At 44.8% G+C, this 19,297-nt stretch overlaps 1 protein-coding gene across 1 annotated transcript; it reads left to right on the plus strand.

The window, feature by feature from the left end:
* The first annotated feature begins 2,068 nt into the window (after positions 1-2,068).
* LOC135074619 (E3 ubiquitin-protein ligase SMURF2) lies at positions 2,069-18,803 on the plus strand. The gene is made up of 13 exons (XM_063968979.1): positions 2,069-2,231; positions 2,336-2,374; positions 2,632-2,773; positions 2,989-3,089; positions 3,752-4,001; positions 5,389-5,598; positions 6,244-6,368; positions 7,752-7,984; positions 9,387-9,569; positions 12,150-12,389; positions 13,949-14,136; positions 15,929-16,292; positions 17,196-18,803. The coding sequence occupies exons 1-13, from the start codon at positions 2,177-2,179 to the stop codon at positions 17,478-17,480; spliced, it is 2,415 nt and encodes an 804-aa protein (XP_063825049.1). The 5' UTR covers positions 2,069-2,176; the 3' UTR covers positions 17,481-18,803.
* Positions 18,804-19,297: the final 494 nt, after the last annotated feature.

Here is a 19,297-nt window from a genome sequence, read left to right on the forward strand (position 1 = left end):
ACAAGGAAATCTAAAATTGTTACAAAATATAATTATTATTTAAGAATCACAGATACGTTATATTAATCAGGTGTTGATTAACAATAGTACTTAAACTACTAATTAAATAAATCATTAATAACGAAAATAGTATTCTAAAATTGACATAAAAATATCACGGTAACAAATTATGATTATTAGTTTTAGTATCACAGATGCGCAATTACATTAATCAGTCAATAAACACTTTAATGTTATTAAAAGTAACTCTTAAACTAAATTTGTTAGTAGTAGTTTAAGAGTTACTTTTAATAACATTAAAGTGTTTATTGACTGATTAATGTAATTGTGCGTCTGTGATACTAAAACTAATAATCATAATTTGTTACCGTGATATTTTTATGTCAATTTTAGAATACTATTTTCGTTATTAATGATTTATTTAATTCGTAGTTTAAGTACTATTGTTAATCAACACCTGATTAATGTAACGTATCTGTGATTCTTAAATAATAATTATATTTTGTAACAATTTTAGATTTCCTTGTTATTATTTGTTAGTGAGGAGTTTTAGAGTTACTTTTTATCACATTAGACTATTAGAGTGTTATTAATAATGACTGATTAATGAAATTGCGCATCTGTGATTCTAAAAGTAATCTATAGGTTTATGACCATAATATTTTGTGACAATTAAATTTACTTTTATGCTGAAGATTTTTTAAACAGTGACTGTTAAATAAAACTGATTATTATTTACATATTATTATTTTTTTTATTTTATTAACAGGTTTTATTTTCGGTATGCAATACCGAGGTGGAACCTTTTAGATCTGTGCCATCCGTCACGTTTAGTGAAATACCGGGGTGGTTGAAACTTGATTTGATCCATCCGCCCCGTTAAACGATATACCGGGGTGGTTGACACTTGATGTGTTCCATCCACCCCGTTGAACGGTAAGACTAAGACTACCGGGGTCGTTGAAACACTTTTTCCCTTCCACCCCGTTGACGGGGCAGATCCACCGGGGCCGTTGGGACTAACCCAAATAGATGATCAAGTTAAAGAGGTATTAATATAATATAAATCGCTTTTTCAGCATTTCAATTACTCAAACTTGCTTGATGAAATCTTTTTCAATTTTCTTTACATGGTTATAACATTTTCACCATTCTTCTGCACCAATGCATGAAATACACCTGAAAACCCCGATAAAGCAGCTATTAGGTAAGAATAATATAAAAATAAACATAACCCTCCTTCTGACGCAGTTAGGTAATAAACTAAATGTAGGTAAGTATCAAAACATTTCACTCCAACTTACTGTCAACTCAACGACGCGCTTTAAAATCAAAGATTGACTTTGAATTATGGCTTATTTTACAATACACTTTGAAAACAATACGACTTGCTTGAGTTTTTTCGTCTTTTTCACAAAAATAACAAATAGGCATGAAGAGATTACAAAATTTCTGCAACGGCTGACAGACATAGAGAAAAGTAATACATAGCTGACAGATCTCTTGATTTACTTTGACAGGTGACAATAAAGCCATTGACAATGGCCATATGAAAAACACACTTTTCCAATATTTTTGTTTGCCATGAGATTCTGGTACACCTATAGCAGTCCGACAAGATCTTTTCCGTTTTTAGCCTGAACAAAACTATTTTGTAACAAGATGGTCTTTTATAAGCACCGCCAAAAGATACAAAATTCTTCAACGAAAACGTTGAAGGAATTTGCAAATGTCGTATTGCGAACGTATTATACTCGTAATAGATCGTATTAAATCATTCATAATACACATACAAGTCCTAAGCCCACTCCATCTTTGTTTTGTAATATAGATGACCCACGCTGAACTGTCCCGCCAAACTCAATGACAGGGGGGCGCTACCATCGTTCAACTATATGGTTTCCAACATGGCAAAAATCTGAACCAGCGATCCGGTATTGACGGTGGCGCCCCACTGTCAATGTCATCGACAGGACAGTCCAGTATTTTGGAACTATATCTTTTATTTTGAATGAATGAGTGATGAGTACATTTTGTCTGTGGTTAGTTATGAATGAATGAATGAAAGAGAAAGAAAATAAAGATGGTGGTCTGAATCTGAAGTTTGCGCAGTAGGAATGTACATTTTAATGAAATTAAAAGGTTTCTGTGATGTTTCGATGAAAAATATATTATAATGTCGACTCCTGTGTCGAATCGCAAATATGGAGCACAAAAAGTTCGACTCACAAGTGAGTAAATCTTCCTGAAGTCTTCCTGGAATTATGTGAATATTTTGCTTTTCACAATTTACACATTCCATGTTATTAAAATGCACTTTATCCTTTCTTTTTAGTTCTGTGTGCAAGAAACTTGGTCCGAAGGGATCTTTTTCGTAAGTCCATTTTCATTTCTTTGTTGTTTTACTCCTGAAATATGTTCAAGGTTTTTTCGTCTAGAATTTTTCACTTGCAAGTTGTATTGTAGCACATTCCCAATTATTCTTCAATCTTATATAAATGGTAATTGTATCTCTTACAGCAATACTTTTAAAAGAACTAGTTTTCAAACTGATTTATTTAGACTATTATCACATGTTCTGTTTACAAAATTTTGTTTGAGATATGTGTTAAAATTAGGCTTACTTTCCAGGTTTGCCAGATCCTTTCGCCAAAATATCAGTGGATGGTAGTGGACAAGTGTATTCAACAAATGCTGTGAAAGCTACACTTGATCCAAAATGGAATACACATTACGATTTATATCTCACTAAAGGAGATGGTATTACGATCAGGTATACCCACAAAATATTAAATACTATTAACATTTAATGAAAGATTGACTTCTTCTGTCCTGTGGTTTGTATCAACTGTAGTCAGAACTGCCATGGACTGACTGACAAAAGACTAATGCTAGTTTTGTTATTCTGAGTAATAATGCTCTCTATCATGTTAATGTTCCATTGGAAACAGATGTTTTATGTTGTGTTTTATAAATGTTTTCTTTTAGTGTTTGGAATCAACGAAAAGTGCATAAAAGACAAGGATCCGGATTCTTAGGATGTGTTCGAATACAACCTTCTACAGTGCACAAATTGAAAGACACGGGATGTAAGTAAACACCAATCAAAACAACAGAAAAAAAACACTCGTTTAGGTATTTTCAAGCCTTTGTTTATTAAATGATAGCATAGTGACATATTACGAGAAAGTCTGTTCATAATACTATCTTGTTTTCCATAAATGTAACTTTCTAAATATTATTTTTTGTAATGTTAATAACTTTATCAATACATACACTAATGCATATTAAAGTTTAGAAAAAAAAGGAGCATGATGAATTTATAACTATCATAATTTCTACTTGAAATTCAATTTCTTTGCACACCACTATTACCTGATTTCACATTGCCCGATTGGCATTTATTGTCTTCAATCATGCAACATTTACTTTCAGAAATTATAGTATTTTCAGTTGCCATAGGGCAGAGAATAGAGTTTTTGTTACCAATTCTACATTTCTGACCTGATTAAAGATGATTTATTATTATTTTTTACAACAGTTGAATAATTAATATGCCACAAAAATTTTCGTTCTAAATCCAGGAAAGTGTTTATTGTTTCAAATAATAATAAAAAATTATCACTCAAGCTTTTATTGTAAAAAAATATGAAATACCAAATGTCTATGGACAGCACATCAAGCTAAGTTTAAAGTTATATTTTAACAATCTGATGTGCTTTTGTTTCATAGTCCGATTTCTTACACCCAGATCAATGTTTGGAGCTGTGCGAGGACGGGTCTGGCGAGACGTGCGGTGTCCGCGGCCAGGTCATAGTGTCCTTGCTGTCCCGCGACGGCGCGCGAGGGGAGCCGGCTTCCGCCGCGGGCGAGGGATCTCCCCTCGCCGTGGTGGGGCCCGCGGGAGACGTGAGGTCGCCGCGTGACCCGCCCGTCAACACCAATGCAAATCAGACGCCGCTGCCGCCGCATTGGGAAGAGCGGTTCACTGCAAGTGGCAGGTAATACTAAGTACTTAGTAAGTTACTTACATTATCAGAGTAGAAAAATCTTAGTTTATTAGTTGTAGTATTGCAAAAATCGCACGGTTGGTAGCGGTTGGTACCTTTATCAGATTGTCGATTCACCTTGGAAGTGTGAAGATGTGGAAGTCATTGGGGGAGGCCTATGTTCCCAGTGGACATCCTATGGTTGAAATGATGATGATTATGGAAAAAATTCTATTTGCCAATCAGATATTGATTGATATAATACTGTAAATAAAGTTTAAATAGATTTTGACAAAGCCATTTGAAAAGTTGACACTAATTATTTGAGAATTGTTACATAAAAGGAAGTAAACAAACAAAACAATTAACTATTTGACTCTGCAAACTAAGTGAGCCTTTCACTTGAATTCATTCAGATGTGAATGTTGATAATGGTGGGTAAATATTATGTACCTAATGAACACACTTTTTTATGTTAACTAATATGGACTTTCCTGTTTTCTTTGGCAAATTGATATTAGATATCAGTAATTTTATTTGTTAATTAATTTAGTGACTGTTATTCAGAAAACTTAATTAAATATCATTGGTAATAGCTTAGACATACTAGTTTATTATGTGTTAGTAATTGGTTTTCCCTTGTATTTTTTGTCAAACTTTCCCTACATACCACAATCAACATCAGCAGGATGCAGGATAATAAAATGTATTTGATTAATCATGTATGACATCAATGATGACAATGAGGCATTGTATGATCTACTAGGAAAAAACCCCTTTCTGGGGCCTTTGGGAAAATATGTAAATAGTATTTAGTTAGAAGAATATTATGACAACAAAAACTGAAAACTTCGAAGTTCTGCTTTTCAGTCGTTTTGTCTACATTAGTTATGGCACATACGATACGAAAGCATACAAGCATATCTAATGCACTTTGTATGCCAACAGGCTATATGGTCCTCTCTTGCGAGTGACGACGCTGTCTGCCATCAGTCGTCAAGAATTAGTGCTACGACTGATGGTAGCATATGCAATCCGCTAAATTAATATATCCCTATTAGTGCTCACTAGTTGGGAACACTAGCGAATGAACTGACTTTACTTTACAGGCAGTGGTGTCATCCTAGTGAGTGCAAGTCCTCCTATCCCTTTGGCACTTACCAGTAGGTGCCACCGTCTTAGCCACTGAAAATAATACTACAGTGTATCATACAATAGAATTAGAGACAGAATTTCTGGCGCTGTTACTTTTCAGTACTGGCCCATAAAATATTTAATATGGCATTATAGTCACGAAGCAGTTATTGGGTTGGGACGTATAAATATGCTCTTTAATTTTATGTTTTTTTTAATGAATGACATCTACTGGTGAGCGTTAAAACACCTTAATTATTTCTAGGCCATACTACGTAAACCACGCGCTCCGCCGTACGCAATGGGAGCGGCCGGCGCTAGAGGCAGCAAGTCCTGGGTCTCCGTCGCCTACGTCACCGCCCTCGTCACCTTCGCCCCCCGGAGTTGCGTCGCCTGCCACCACCCTGTCACCTGCGTCACCCTCGTCACCTGTGTCGGACACCGATGTCAATGTCTCCACTTCCATATCGTTAAGGTGAGTGAAGATGCGAGGTTTTGTTACTGGGCAATGTCTTTGTCTCTGCAACTCCTGTTCAACTGGAATCAATAGCTAGAGATCAGCATAGTTGGCAATAAAAACCTACTCAGGAAAGTTCAGTTGAGGTAGACTTGGGCACACTTGGGGAATGTTCTACTGTTTGTAGACCAATAATGAAATTGATTAGAAGATCTCAAATTAAATTTAGTTTTTAATTTGAACAAGTAAACTAGCATTTGGGCCGACATTTTATATGATTCTGATTAGCCAAATTGTTTGGGGGAGGCCTATGATCAGCAGTGGACGTCCTATGGCTGAGATGATGATGAAATTGTATTTCAGTGATAACTATTGGTATTTGAAAAGGTCACCTTATTGAGTCCAATTAAAAACAGGAATGTAGGCAATTTTAATGTGGTGCGTGTTATATGTATTTCTATTACATATATTTATTGTTATCAAACCCCGATATAGTTCAAATAACTCTACCTATTTCATTATTACTAATTAATGTTATAAAGGAAAACTCGTCTCTAATTAAACCCTTTAATTTGTCACCTACTGACTGAATTACGTATACTTAAATTTTGATTTACGTTATTGCTATAACCAGTAGACTAACAAAGCCGGTATTCCCCGCAGACCGGAGCCGCAACCCCAGACGGCGGTGCGTTCGCGGCAAGTGAACACGGCGGACCCGGGGAGTCCCACCAACGCCCCGGCGCCTACCACCTCCGTAGCGGCCACCGATCTGCCTCCCGGCTATGGTAACTGTTTATTATTTATGTATTTAACACTTTATAGCTCAAAGAATAAGGTTCAATCGACAGTGCATAAGAAGACTTTAAATTTTTGACCCAAAATAGCAGCTATTACAAATTGTTATGATGCTACAGTCTTGAGCTTGATGTGTTGACTGTACAAAAGACGAACCTATGGCATTCAATGAGACTCCTGTACAAATGCTTGCCTCCTTTATCAAATGGAAACTTGTCACATATTTTATGCCTTACGACATGATCTGCTCTGTTTTTAGTTTTATTGTGTTTAAGATTTGGTTTGACTTTCAAAATCATCAAATTACTTCCAAAATAATAATTGATGTAAATCAAATAAGCAATAACCTGTTTAACCACGCCTTACAATAAATTATATTCAATCACAATACAAATTTAATCTTGTATCAAACATGATATCCCAACTAATATTATAAATGCGAAAGTAACTCTGTCTGTCTGTCTGTCTGTCTGTCTGTCTGTCTGTTACGCTTTCCCGCTTAAACCTCGCAACCGATTTTGATGAAATTTGGCATAGAGATAGTTTGAGTCCCGGGAAAGAACATAGGATAGTTTTTATCCCGGTTTTTGAAACAGGGACGCGCGCGATAAAGTTTTTCTGTGACAGACAAAATTCCACGCGGGCGAAGCCGCGGGCGGAAAGCTAGTTTCAAAATAAATCCGTTGTATCTTCACTTTCATCAATCGATAGTATCATAGTGAGGTTTTGGAATACATTAAAACTAATTCCTTATAGTACTGTTATTGATAAGATTACATTTACAAAATCAGGTCAGTAAAAATATCTGTGTAAACAAAGATTCTATCAGACAGCCTTGAGTTTATTTTGGCGATTGAATATTGATGATTCAAAATAATCGTAATTCTGTACATTACTTGTCATTGAAACGACATTTCCGCCTAATCTCAAGTTTGCATATAATTATGGACAGACTTGTCTAATGACTTCAATACTGAAAACAAAGAATGCAAATGGTTTTGTTTCAATAATATTCAAATTCTCGATCCCTTCACAATATTACAATCAATCGTTTAGTTTTTATAGATAAGATACTTTCTTTCATATTATATTATTTACATTGCAACGGGGCATGCCCGGATGTTACGTTTGTTATCTCCGCCGACGCCACTGAGGATTTGCTGACAGTTCTCATTGGTCAAACCCTAAACTCGTGGTAACTATCTCAACGCTGATGAATGTAACAACCTAGAAACCGCTCAGTAATCGGTGTCTCTGAACTGCGTCGCACAACCGCCAAAATTACCTGCCGATAATAATTGTATTCCTAAAACTGTTGGTGAGTCGTTTACATAAATTGCTTGTGTATAAAGTTGGGCTTTCCCTTATTCCAGAAATGCGCACGACCGCACAAGGCCAAGTATACTTCTACAACCGCGTGACGGGCGCATCAACTTGGCACGACCCACGCGTTCCACAACATTTACGTCACTGCGCCGCCGCCGCCGGCCCTCTGCCGCCGGGCTGGGAGATGCGCCACGCGCCCTCCGGCCGGCCCTACTTCGTGGACCACAACAACCGCACCACGCAGTTCACTGACCCGCGTCTCGCGCTGTCTCTGCGACTGGTGAGTCTTATGTGCGGTGTGATAAGGATCATAATCGCAACACTTGCGCTGCCGCCGGGCTGGGAGATGCGCCATGCGCCCTCCGGCCGGCCCTACTTCGTGGACCACAACAACCGCACCACGCAGTTCACTGACCCGCGCCTCGCGCTGTCTCTGCGACTGGTGAGTCTTATGTACAGTGTGATAAGGATCACAATCGCAACACCTGCGCCACTGCGCCGCCGCCGGGCTGGGAGATGCGCCACGCGCCCTCCGGCCGGCCCTACTTCGTGGACCACAACAACCGCACCACACAGTTCACTGACCCGCGCCTCGCGCTGTCTCTGCGACTGGTGAGTCTTATTACGGTGTGATAAGGACCACAATCGCAATACTTGCGTTGCCGCCAGGCTGGGAGATGCGCCACGCACCCTCCGGCCGGCCTTACTTCGTGGACCACAACAACCGCACCACGCAGTTCACTGACCCGCGCCTCGCGCTGTCTCTGCGACTGGTGAGTCTTATGAACAGTGTGATAAGGATCACAATCGCACCACCTGCGTCACTGCGCCGCTGCCGGGCTGGGAGATGCGCCACGCTCCCTCCGGCCGGCCCTACTTCGTGGACCACAACAACCGCACCACGCAGTTCACTGACCCGCGCCTCGCGCTGTCTCTGCGACTGGTGAGTCTTATTACGGTGTGATAAGGACCACAATCGCAGCACCTGCGCCACTGCGCCGCCGCCGGGCTGGGAGATGCGCCACGCGCCCTCCGGCCGGCCCTATTTCGTGGACCACAACAACCGCACCACGCAGTTCACTGATCCGCGTCTCGCGCTATCTCTGCGACTGGTGAGTCTTATTACGGTGTGATAAGGACCACAATCGCAGCACCTGCGCCACTGCGCCGCCGCCGGGCTGGGAGATGCGCCACGCGCCCTCCGGCCGGCCCTACTTCGTGGCCCACAACAACCGCACCACGCAGTTCACTGACCCGCGCCTCGCGCTGTCTCTGCGACTGGTTAGTCTTATGAACAGTGTGATAAAGGTCCCAATCGCAGTGCCTGCGTCACTGTGACGCCAGCGGGCCGCAGCCGTCGGAATGGTAGTTGCGCCACGCCCCCTTTGCCACACCTCGTGAGCTACAACACCCGCACTGTGCAGTTTACAGTCTTGCGCTGTCTCGGCGGCTGGAGTTATCGAAGTCATTTTGTCTAAAATAATCGATAAGATTTCATCATGGCTGCGCTACTGCGCCGCCGGCGCTGGGTTGCGAGATACGTCACTCGCCCCTCAGCTGGCTCTTGAATTTTACTGCCAATCGAACTAACTCTGTAATCAGAGCCAGAATGTTTTTTTTTCTTAGATTATTATTAATTAATGGTGTATAACTGGCTAATTAAACCGTTATTCTTCTTGCAGCCGCCGCCCGACCCGGCGCCGCCCGCCGCGTCGCCACCACCGGTGCCCGCGGCCGCGCCGGCCAGCAGCGAGCCGGCGGACGACGCGCTGCCCAAGTACAAGCGCGACCTGGCCGCCAAGGCGCGCGTGCTGCGCTCCGAGCTGCTCGTGCTGCAGCCGCAGACCGGACACTGCAGGATAGAGGTCAGTGACCCTGAAGATTGATAAAGCCCGGTCCGTGAGCGCGAGCGATAAGGAAGGGTAGCTAGGGGTCATTGGACAAAACTCTACGTGCTCACAGACCAGACTATAGTCGTTTGTTTTTTAACTTTTTCCTTTAGGTTGCCAGTCTATTTTTGTTAGCTTTCCTCGAGAAAGGTCTGTGATAGATTTCAGTCACCAATTTCCCATACAAGTTGATTACAAGCGCGACCTGGCCGCCAAGGCGCGCGTGCTGCGCTCCGAGCTGCTCGTGCTGCAGCCGCAGACCGGACACTGCAGGATAGAGGTCAGTGACCCTGAAGATTGATAAAGCCCGGTCCGTGAGCGCGAGCGATAAGGAAGGGTAGCTAGGGGTCATTGGACAAAATTCTACGTGCTCACAGACCAGACTATAGTCGTTTGTTTTTTAACTTTTTCCTTTAGGTTGCCAGTCTATTTTTGTTAGCTTTCCTCGAGGAAGGTCTGTGATAGATTTAAGTCACCAATTTCCCATATAAGTTGATTACAAGCGCGACCTGGCCGCCAAGGCGCGCGTGCTGCGCTCCGAGCTGCTCGTGCTGCAGCCGCAGACCGGACACTGCAGGATAGAGGTCAGTGACCCTGAAGATTAATAAAGCCCGGTCCGTGAGCGCGAGCGATAAGGATGGGTAGCTAGGGGTCATTGGACAAAATTCTACGTGCTCACAGACCAGACTATAGTCGTTTGTTTTTTAACTTTTTCCTTTAGGTTGCCAGTCTATTTTTGTTAGCTTTCCTCGAGAAAGGTCTGTGATAGATTTCAGTCACCAATTTCCCATACAAGATGATTACAAGCGCGTGCTGCGCTCCGAGCTGCTCGTGTTACAGCCGCAGACCGGCCACTGTAGGATAGAGGTCAGTGACCCTGAAGATTGATAGTCGATTGTTTTTTAACTTTTTCCTTTAGGTTGCCAGTCTATTTTTGTTAGCTTTCCTCGAGGAAGGTCTGTGATAGATTTAAGTCACCAATTTCCCATATAAGTTGATTACAAGCGCGACCTGGCCTCCAAGGCGCGCGTGCTGCACTCCGAGCTGCTCGTGCTGCAGCCGCAGACCGGACACTGCAGGATAGAGGTCAGTGACCCTGAACATTGATAAAGCCTGGTCCGTGATCATGTAGAATTTTGTCCAATGACCCCAAGCTACCCATCCTTATCGCTCGCGCTCGCACACTCACTGCGGGCGCCCGTCGCACAGTCGTGACAGCAATAGTCGTTTGTTTTTTAACTTTTTCCTTTAGGTTGCCAGTCTATTTTTGTTAACTTTCCTCTAGAAAGGTCTGTGATAGATTTCAGTCACCAATTTCCCATACAAGTTGATTACAAGCGCGACCTGGCCGCCAAGGCGCGCGTGCTGCGCTCCGAGCTGCTCGTGTTACAGCCGCAGACCGGCCACTGCAGGATAGAGGTCAGTGACAGTGAAGATCGACAGTCGTTTGTTTTTTAACTTTTTTCTTTAGGTTGCCAGTCTATTTTTGTTAGCTTCCCTCGAGAAAGGTCTGTGATAGATTTCAGTCACCAATTTCCCATACAAGTTGATTACAAGCGCGACCTGGCCGCCAAGGCGCGTGTGCTGCGCTCCGAGCTGCTCGTGCTGCAGCCGCAGACCGGCCACTGCAGGATAGAGGTCAGTGACCCTGAAGATTGTTAAAGCCTGGTCCGTGATCATGTAGAATTTTGTCCAATGACCCCTAGCTACCCATCCTTATCACTCGCGCGTAATTATATTGCTGTCGCGACTGTGCGACTGGCACCCGCAGTGAGTGTGCGAGCGCGCTAGCAACATAATTACGCGCGAGCGATAAGGATGTGTAGCTAGGGGTCATTGGACAAAATTGTACGTGCTCACGGACCAGGCTTTAGTCGTTTGTTTTTTAACTTTTTCCTTTAGGTTGCCAGTTTATTTTTGTTAGCTTTCCTCGAGAAAGGTCTGTAATAGATTTCAGTCACCAATTTCCCATACAAGTTGATTACAAGCGCGACCTGGCTGCCAAGGCGCGCGTGCTTCGCTCCTAGCTGTTATTGCTGCATTCGCAGACCGGACACTGCAGGATAGAGGTCAGTGACAGTGAAGATCGACAGTCGTTTGTTTGTTAGCCGGCCGGCTAATGCAGGATAAAGGTCAGCGAACTGCCTGAACATCTCCACTCATTTATTTTTGACTTACTCTTATGTTCGTCAGTCACTTGTTTTTTAACTTTCTCACTCGATTGCCAGTCACTTCTTTGATAGCTTTCAACAAGCAAAGTTTTTGGTCAACCCCAATCCCGTAGTCTGGTCAGCAGGGCTCTTCGAAACGTTATTTACGTAGTTTCGGGGCCATCCAACACCGTTGTTTATGATGGCATTTCGTTTTTCATTTAAAGGATGGCAAAATTCCAAACTTAACCGGAACCCTGCTGGTCTCTATACAATCGATCCAATTTTTTTTTGGACGGGCAAACAAAATGCGACAAAAATAACCATATTATTATTCTGTAGGGTCATCAATTTTCCTCCGTTTTTTACGCGTAACTTTCAAGTTCAAAACAATTCGAATTTCCAGGTGTCACGCAACGAAGTTCTCGAAGAATCGTACCGGCTCGTGATGAAGCTCCGCGGCAAGGAGCTCCGCAAGCGACTGCTGGTCAAGTTCCGCGGCGAGGAGGGGCTCGACTACGGCGGCGTGGCGCGCGAGTGGCTCCATCTGCTGGGCAGGGAACTGTTCAACCCGCAGTACGGGCTGTTCCAGTACGCCAACGCTGGCGATGACAGATACGCGCTGCAGATCAATGCTGATTCTGGGGTAAGAGCTAAAGCATTTTCTACCTAGTAGACAGGCTAGAGAAAGTTGTGCAAAAAGGGGCAGGGCGAGATTAAAGGAGCGTGGCCCGTGAGTGGCTCCATCTGCTGGGCAGGGAACTGTTCAACCTGCAGTACGGGCTGTTCCAGTACGCCAACGCTGGCGATGACAGATACGCGCTGCAGATCAACGCTGATTCAGGGGTAAGACATAAATCACGTCTCTAGCTTGTAGTGACGTCAGAAGTTCCGCGGCGAAGAGGGGCGTGGCGCGCGAGTGGCTCCATCTGCTGGGCAGGGAACTGTTCAACCCGCAGTACGGGCTGTTCCAGTACGCCAACGCTGGCGATGACAGATACGCGCTGCAGATCAATGCCGATTCAGGGGTAAGAGCTAAAGCATTTTCTACCTGGTAGACACGGTAAAGATATTTGTGCAAAAAGGGCTGGGGCTCGACTACGGCGGCGTGGCGCGCGAGTGGCTCCATCTGCTGGGCAGGGAACTGTTCAACCCGCAGTACGGGCTGTTCCAGTACGCCAACGCTGGCGATGACAGATACGCGCTGCAGATCAATGCCGATTCTGGGGTAAGACATAAGTCACGTCTCTAGCTTGTAGTGACGTCAGATAAGTTCCGCGGCGAGGAGGGGCTCGACTACGGCGGCGTGGCGCGCGAGTGGCTCCATCTGCTGGGCAGGGAACTGTTCAACCCGCAGTACGGGCTGTTCCAGTACGCCAACGCTGGCGATGACAGATACGCGCTGCAGATCAACGCTGATTCAGGGGTAAGACATAAATCACGTCTCTAGCTTGTAGTGACGTCAGAAGTTCCGCGGCGAAGAGGGGCGTGGCGCGCGAGTGGCTCTATCTGCTGGGCAGGGAACTGTTCAACCCGCAGTACGGGCTGTTCCAGTACGCCAACGCTGGCGATGACAGATACGCGCTGCATATCAATGCCGATTCTGGGGTAAGAGCTAAAGCATTTTCGACCTAGTAGACAGGCTAGAGAAAGTTGTGCAAAAAGGGGCGGGGCGAGACCAAGGGGGCGGGGCCTGCGAGTGGATCCATCTGCTGGGCAGGGAGCTGTTCAACCCGCAGTACGGGCTGTTCCAGGACGCCAACGCTGGCGATGACAGATACGCACTGCAGATCAACGTTGATTCTGGGGTAAGAGATAAGTCACATTTCTGCCTAGTCACATTTAGTTAGATTTAGTTGCGTGGCGAGAAGGGGCGTGACGAAGGGGGCGTGGCGCGCGAGTGGCTCCATCTGCTGGGCAGGGAACTGTTCAACCCGCAGTACGGGCTGTTCCAGTACGCCAACGCTGGAGATGACAGATATGCGCTGCAGATTAACGCTGATTCAGGGGTAAGAGATTAAGCATATCTAAATACATACGTTAGATAAAGTTCTGCTAAAAGGGGCGGGGCAAGATTAAGGGGGCGTAGCCCCAGAGTGGCACTGCGTCAGTCGTAGCTTTCGGAAAATTTCTTATAGCCTCACTCCACTAGCACTATCTTAGAGTAACGCTAACAGATGTATACTTATCTTTACTTATTCCCAGGTGAACCCGGAACATCTATCATACTTCCACTTCGCGGGACGCATCCTGGGCGTGGCACTATTCCACGGGCACCAACTCGACGCGGCCTTCACGGCGCCCTTCTACAAGCAGCTGCTCGGCCGCGCCATCACGCTGCGAGACATCCGCGAGGTCGACCCCGAGCTGCACCGCTCGCTGTCCTGGATGCTGTGAGTGCGACCGTCAAGCGATATTGTGTCTTGAGTACTTGTAATAAGTGCGAGCGCGGGCTTCACGGCGCCCGTTTACAAGCAGCTGCTCGACTGCGACATTCGCGAGGTCGACCCCGAGCTGCACCGCTCGCTGTCCTGGATGCTGTGAGTGCGACCGTCAAGCGATATTGTGTCTTGAGTAGTTGTAATAGGAGCGAGCGTGTACTGGGTGCGGCCTTCACGGCGCCCTTCTACAAGCAGCTGCTCGGCCGCGCCATCACGCTGCGGGACATTCGCGAGGTCGACCCCGAGCTGCACCGCTCGCTGTCCTGGATGCTGTGAGTGCGACCGTCAAGCGATATTGTGTCTTGAGTAGTTGAAATAGGAGCGAGCGTGTACTGGGCGCGGCCTTCACGGCGCCCTTCTACAAGCAACTGATACAGACTACAGACATCCGCGAGGTCGACCCCGAGCTGCACCGCTCGCTGTCCTGGATGCTGTGAGTGTGTCATCATATTTTTCAGCCATAGGACGTCCACTGCTGAACATAGGCCTCCCCCAATGATTTCCACAATGACCGGTTGGTGGCGGCCTGCATCCAGCGACTTCCCGCTACCTTTATGAGGTCGTCGGTCCACCTTGTGGGTGGACGTCCTACGCTGCACTCTCCGGTACGAGGCCTCCACTCCAGAACCTTGCTGCCCCATCGGCGGTGAGTGTGATCGTCAAGCGATATTGTGTCTTGAGTAGTTGTAATAGGTGCTGGACTTGGCCTTCACGGCGCCCTTCTACAAGCAGCTGCTCAGTTGCGAAATTCGCGAGGTCGACCCCGAGCTGCACCGCTCGCTGTCCTGGATGCTGTGAGTGCGATCGTCAAGCGATATTGTGTCTTGAGTAGTTGTAATAGGTGCTGGACTTGGTCTTCACGGCGCCCTTCTACAAGCAGCTGATACAGACTACAGACATCCGCGAGGTCGACCCCGAGCTGCACCGCTCGCTGTCCTGGATGCTGTGAGTGCGATCGTCAAGCGATATTGTGTCTTGAGTAGTTGTAATAGGTGCTGGACTTGGTCTTCACGGCGCCCTTCTACAAGCAGCTGATACAGACTACAGACATCCGCGAGGTCGACCCCGAGCTGCACCGCTCGCTGTCCTGGATGCTGTGAGTGCGACCGTCAAGCGATATTGTGTCTTGAGTAGTTGTAATAGATGCTGGACTTGGTCTTCACGGCGCCCTTCTACAAGCAGCTGATACAGACTACAGACATCCGCGAGGTCGACCCCGAGCTGCACCGCTCGCTGTCCTGGATGCTGTGAGTGCGATCGTCAAGCGATATTGTGTCTTAAGTAGTTGTAATAAGTGCTGGACTTGGTCTTTACGGCGCCCTTCTACAAGCAGCTGCTCAGTTGCGAAATTCGCGAGGTCGACCCCGAGCTGCACCGCTCGCTGTCTTGGATGCTGTGAGTGATATAGTGTCTTGTATGGTTGTGATAAGCTCGATATTGCAACAAAACAAAAATGTGATGATGGCTGCTCATGAGGAGGCTACTACGTGATTATGTAGAAGTTTTGTCTGCTCATGAAGAGGCTACTACGTCATTATGTAGAAGTTTTGGCTGCTCGTTAGGAGGCTACTACGTCATTATGTAGAAGTTTTGGCCGCTAATGAGGAGGTAGAATTTTGCATCCTGGACGCTATGTTAAGCTGATAAACGAGTTTGTTTTTGTCCAGAAACACGGACCTAGTTTATTAATTTATTCCTATCATTCGCATTTTAGTGGTAAAACGAGTATTTGTTCCTGTTATAGCGAAAACAGCATCGCGGGCGTGATCGACACGACCTTCTCAGTCGAGTGCTCTTCCTTCGGCGCCGTGCGCAGCGTGGAGCTCCGACCGGGCGGCGCCGCGGAGCCGGTGACGGACCAGAACAAGCGCGAATACGTGCGTCTGTACGTCGCGCACCGCTTCACGCGCGGCGCTGAACGCCAGTGGCTGGCCTTACAGCGCGGGCTCACCGACATTATACCGCCGCAGCTGCTGCGACCGCTGTCGCCGCGCGATCTGCAGCCGCTGCTGGCCGGCCGCTCCGACCTTGACCCGGCCGACTGGAGACGTCATACGCGCCTCAAGCATGTGGCGCCGGATGCGCCGCTCGTGGGCTGGTTCTGGGAGGTAATGATAAGTGTATTGTTACAACAAAGGGTCCCGCCTTGCCCGCATCCAACCAGGTTACTTCACGCGACCTTCACCAGATCACCGGTTCACCTAGCGGAAAACCCATAAAGTTATTATTCCTTCGAAATAAAGAAACAACCACGAGCTGTCAAACGAAACCGATTTTGAATGACACTGAATGTCATTTGTGAATCAGTGGTCAGAATTATTTCACTGTTTTGTACCAATAATCAATCACTGAACCAGTCACCACGTTTCTTTAGCATTATTTCTCATAAAAATCCACCATTTCAATCACGTAAAATCTAAAAATATCTCAGCTCATATTTTCAGCGTGCCAATGAGTGCTAACGAACTATCATATAGTTGAAAAAAAAAAACGGTTCCGTTTAATGTGACGGCGACGGCATAACGCAGAACACTGTCGCAGCAACAGCTGCTAGTGACATCTCGCTCGCTCAGTTCTTTGTTGCTCTATTCCGCTAGGTATATTCACTTTATGGGAAGACCTGCCTACAATACGTCTTCCGGGCCGCGGTCGCCACTCAAGACGACAATCATCACGACGACGACATCAACGAGCTACGTGCAGCTGAAAGCGCAGCGACTAAAGCCTGGTCCGTGAGCACGTAGAATCCCGTCCAATGACCCCAAGCTGCCCATCCTTGTCGCTCGCACACTCACTGCGGGCGCGCGTCGCACAGTCGCGACAGCAATATAATTACGCGCGAGCGATAAGGATGGGTAGCTTGGGGTCATTGGACGGGATTCTACGTGCTCACGGACCAGGCTTTAGCTACGTGCCATATCGCTGCAGTTTCAGCTGCACGTCATTCATCATCTAATGGGCGGTATGGATTTCACTGGGATAGCTAGTATTAATACTTCTTTTTTTAAAAGGTGGTGGAGGAGTTCGACGCAGAGATGCGAGCACGCCTACTCCAGTTCGTGACGGGGTCGCGGCGCGTGCCGCTGGCCGGCTTCCGCGCGCTGCAAGGCTCCACGGGCGCCGCCGCGCCGCGCCTGTTCACGCTGCACCTCGTCGCCGACGCGTCGCCCGACTCGCTGCCCAAGGCGCACACATGCTTCAACCGCCTCGACCTACCACCCTACCCGACCAAGGAACGCCTCCACGATAAACTCAAGCAGGCCGTGCTCGAAACCGCCGGCTTTGCGGTCGAGTGATGGCTTCACTGCCCACGCTTCTCGGTTGTGTTCGCGTCGTTTCGGGCGATAGAAATAAATGTCTCTTTCACTCCGACCGACCCGAAACGACAGTCGTAGTGTACTTTCGACGTAAAATTGTACAGGTATCTTTCTTTTATGCTTTTATCGTTCAGTACGGGCAGGTAGTCTGTTAACATATTATTTTATTTACATCTGCGTTCTTGATTACGTTTGCAGATGATATTTTTGAATCAAACTGCTTAATTACAAGTGTTCAGAAGACAAAATTTGACACCGCGCTACTCTATTTGCTGAGTGTTATTAATATGTATAATGAGACTGATACAAAATTGTAAAAAAACATGACATAAGTAATATTTAACAGACCACATGAATACTATTTACTCGTTAGAAAATTATATCGGTAGCCTTGAACTATTTTAAATCGAATAAGGCATGACTTTTTAAATCAATTTGTGTTCATTAGTCGTACACAAATTTTTGTTATTTTATTTTCGCGTAACTCAGTTTGTGGTTAGGTGTTGGTTGCACTTAATATTTGAATGCACATTTATATCGAAAACGAACACATACACGTACATGCATGACTAACAATTTGATAGCACACCATGCTCAATAATGGTATACATACATTTCATAGACTTTAAGGAATATCTTGAATTTATAAGAATTTATTACATAAATAATTCTGTGCGATTCTCCAGTGAATAGCATATGGTCTATTTTGTATTTGCTGGGCTTCCTTTTTCATGTTTTTCTCAACTGTTACAGCTAGCGATATTTATATGTAACCTAGATATCAATCTGTGTTAGTTATATTTTACAATGCGGCACTATTGTGTGAGATGTACAAAACCGAACATATTGTATGTATTAGTATTTTTATAGTTAATATTAACATGTTCAGTACAAAATCTAAGAATGCTGATGTTAACATTTTATGTATGTATGTAAGGAAAACGATGGGATTAATGCATAAATAAAGCTTTCGAAAGAGGTGAATGCTCATGATGTTGGTGCCTTATTAATCTCATAACATTAATAATTTAATATGTAAATAAATCACATTCAAGTTGCAATAAATTCAGAAAGTAGAAACTCGTTTTGTAAAATGCTATTTATGACTGAATATTCCACTATATAATATTATTCAACATTTTATATTATGTAAGATTAATTTACTGTGTATGTTGGTAAAATGTATATAATATGAAATACCTGGTTTAGAAATTTATATTTATAACATGGATGAGTGCCTTTTATCTATTAAGTTACTTGTAATATTAAAATTATGACTGTTTAGTTAGTAGATAATGATTTATTAATGATAATGAATAAATATATCATTGTATTTAAATAAAATATTTTTTCATAATCAAAGAATTGTTATTTATTATTAATGTGAGAGGCTGCGCTGCCTGTGGCGCCGCGGCCGACCATTACCTAGCCAATCCACTTTTCGCTTATAATCACTTTTAATTCTTTAAAAGTACGCAATATTTAACGAAATAGTCGAATAATAGGTAGGTAGAAATGAAGCTAACATTAAATCCTCATCCGCCCGCCGATATAATTTGTATAAAATCTCCGTTTCTCATGTTGCGCATAGTCTGTATAATTTAATTTTAATCGTACAAGAGCGGAGCGGAGATATGTTTGTGGTTACATCTCGCGGCCTAAACTCCGCCACACTCCACGTGCGCAAAATTATTACTACGTTCCGCGTAAATACAAGCTACACATTTCTGACCCACCGCACTACCAAACCACACTACCAGTAGTGGTCGTGGGGAATATTTTTTCCCTTCTGCACT

The sequence above is a fragment of the Ostrinia nubilalis genome, chromosome 9 (genome assembly GCF_963855985.1).
Source record: "Ostrinia nubilalis chromosome 9, ilOstNubi1.1, whole genome shotgun sequence".
Taxonomy (NCBI): Eukaryota; Metazoa; Arthropoda; class Insecta; order Lepidoptera; family Crambidae; genus Ostrinia; species Ostrinia nubilalis.

Bases quoted from the DNA above. Each gene is read 5' to 3' on its own strand.
- LOC135074619 (XM_063968979.1), top strand. From the start codon at position 2,177: ATGTCGACTCCTGTGTCGAATCGCAAATATGGAGCACAAAAAGTTCGA. The intron at 5,599-6,243 runs GTGAGTGAAGAT...TATTCCCCGCAG, and splicing joins TCCACTTCCATATCGTTAAG to ACCGGAGCCGCAACCCCAGA. The intron at 6,369-7,751 runs GTAACTGTTTAT...CCCTTATTCCAG, and splicing joins CGATCTGCCTCCCGGCTATG to AAATGCGCACGACCGCACAA.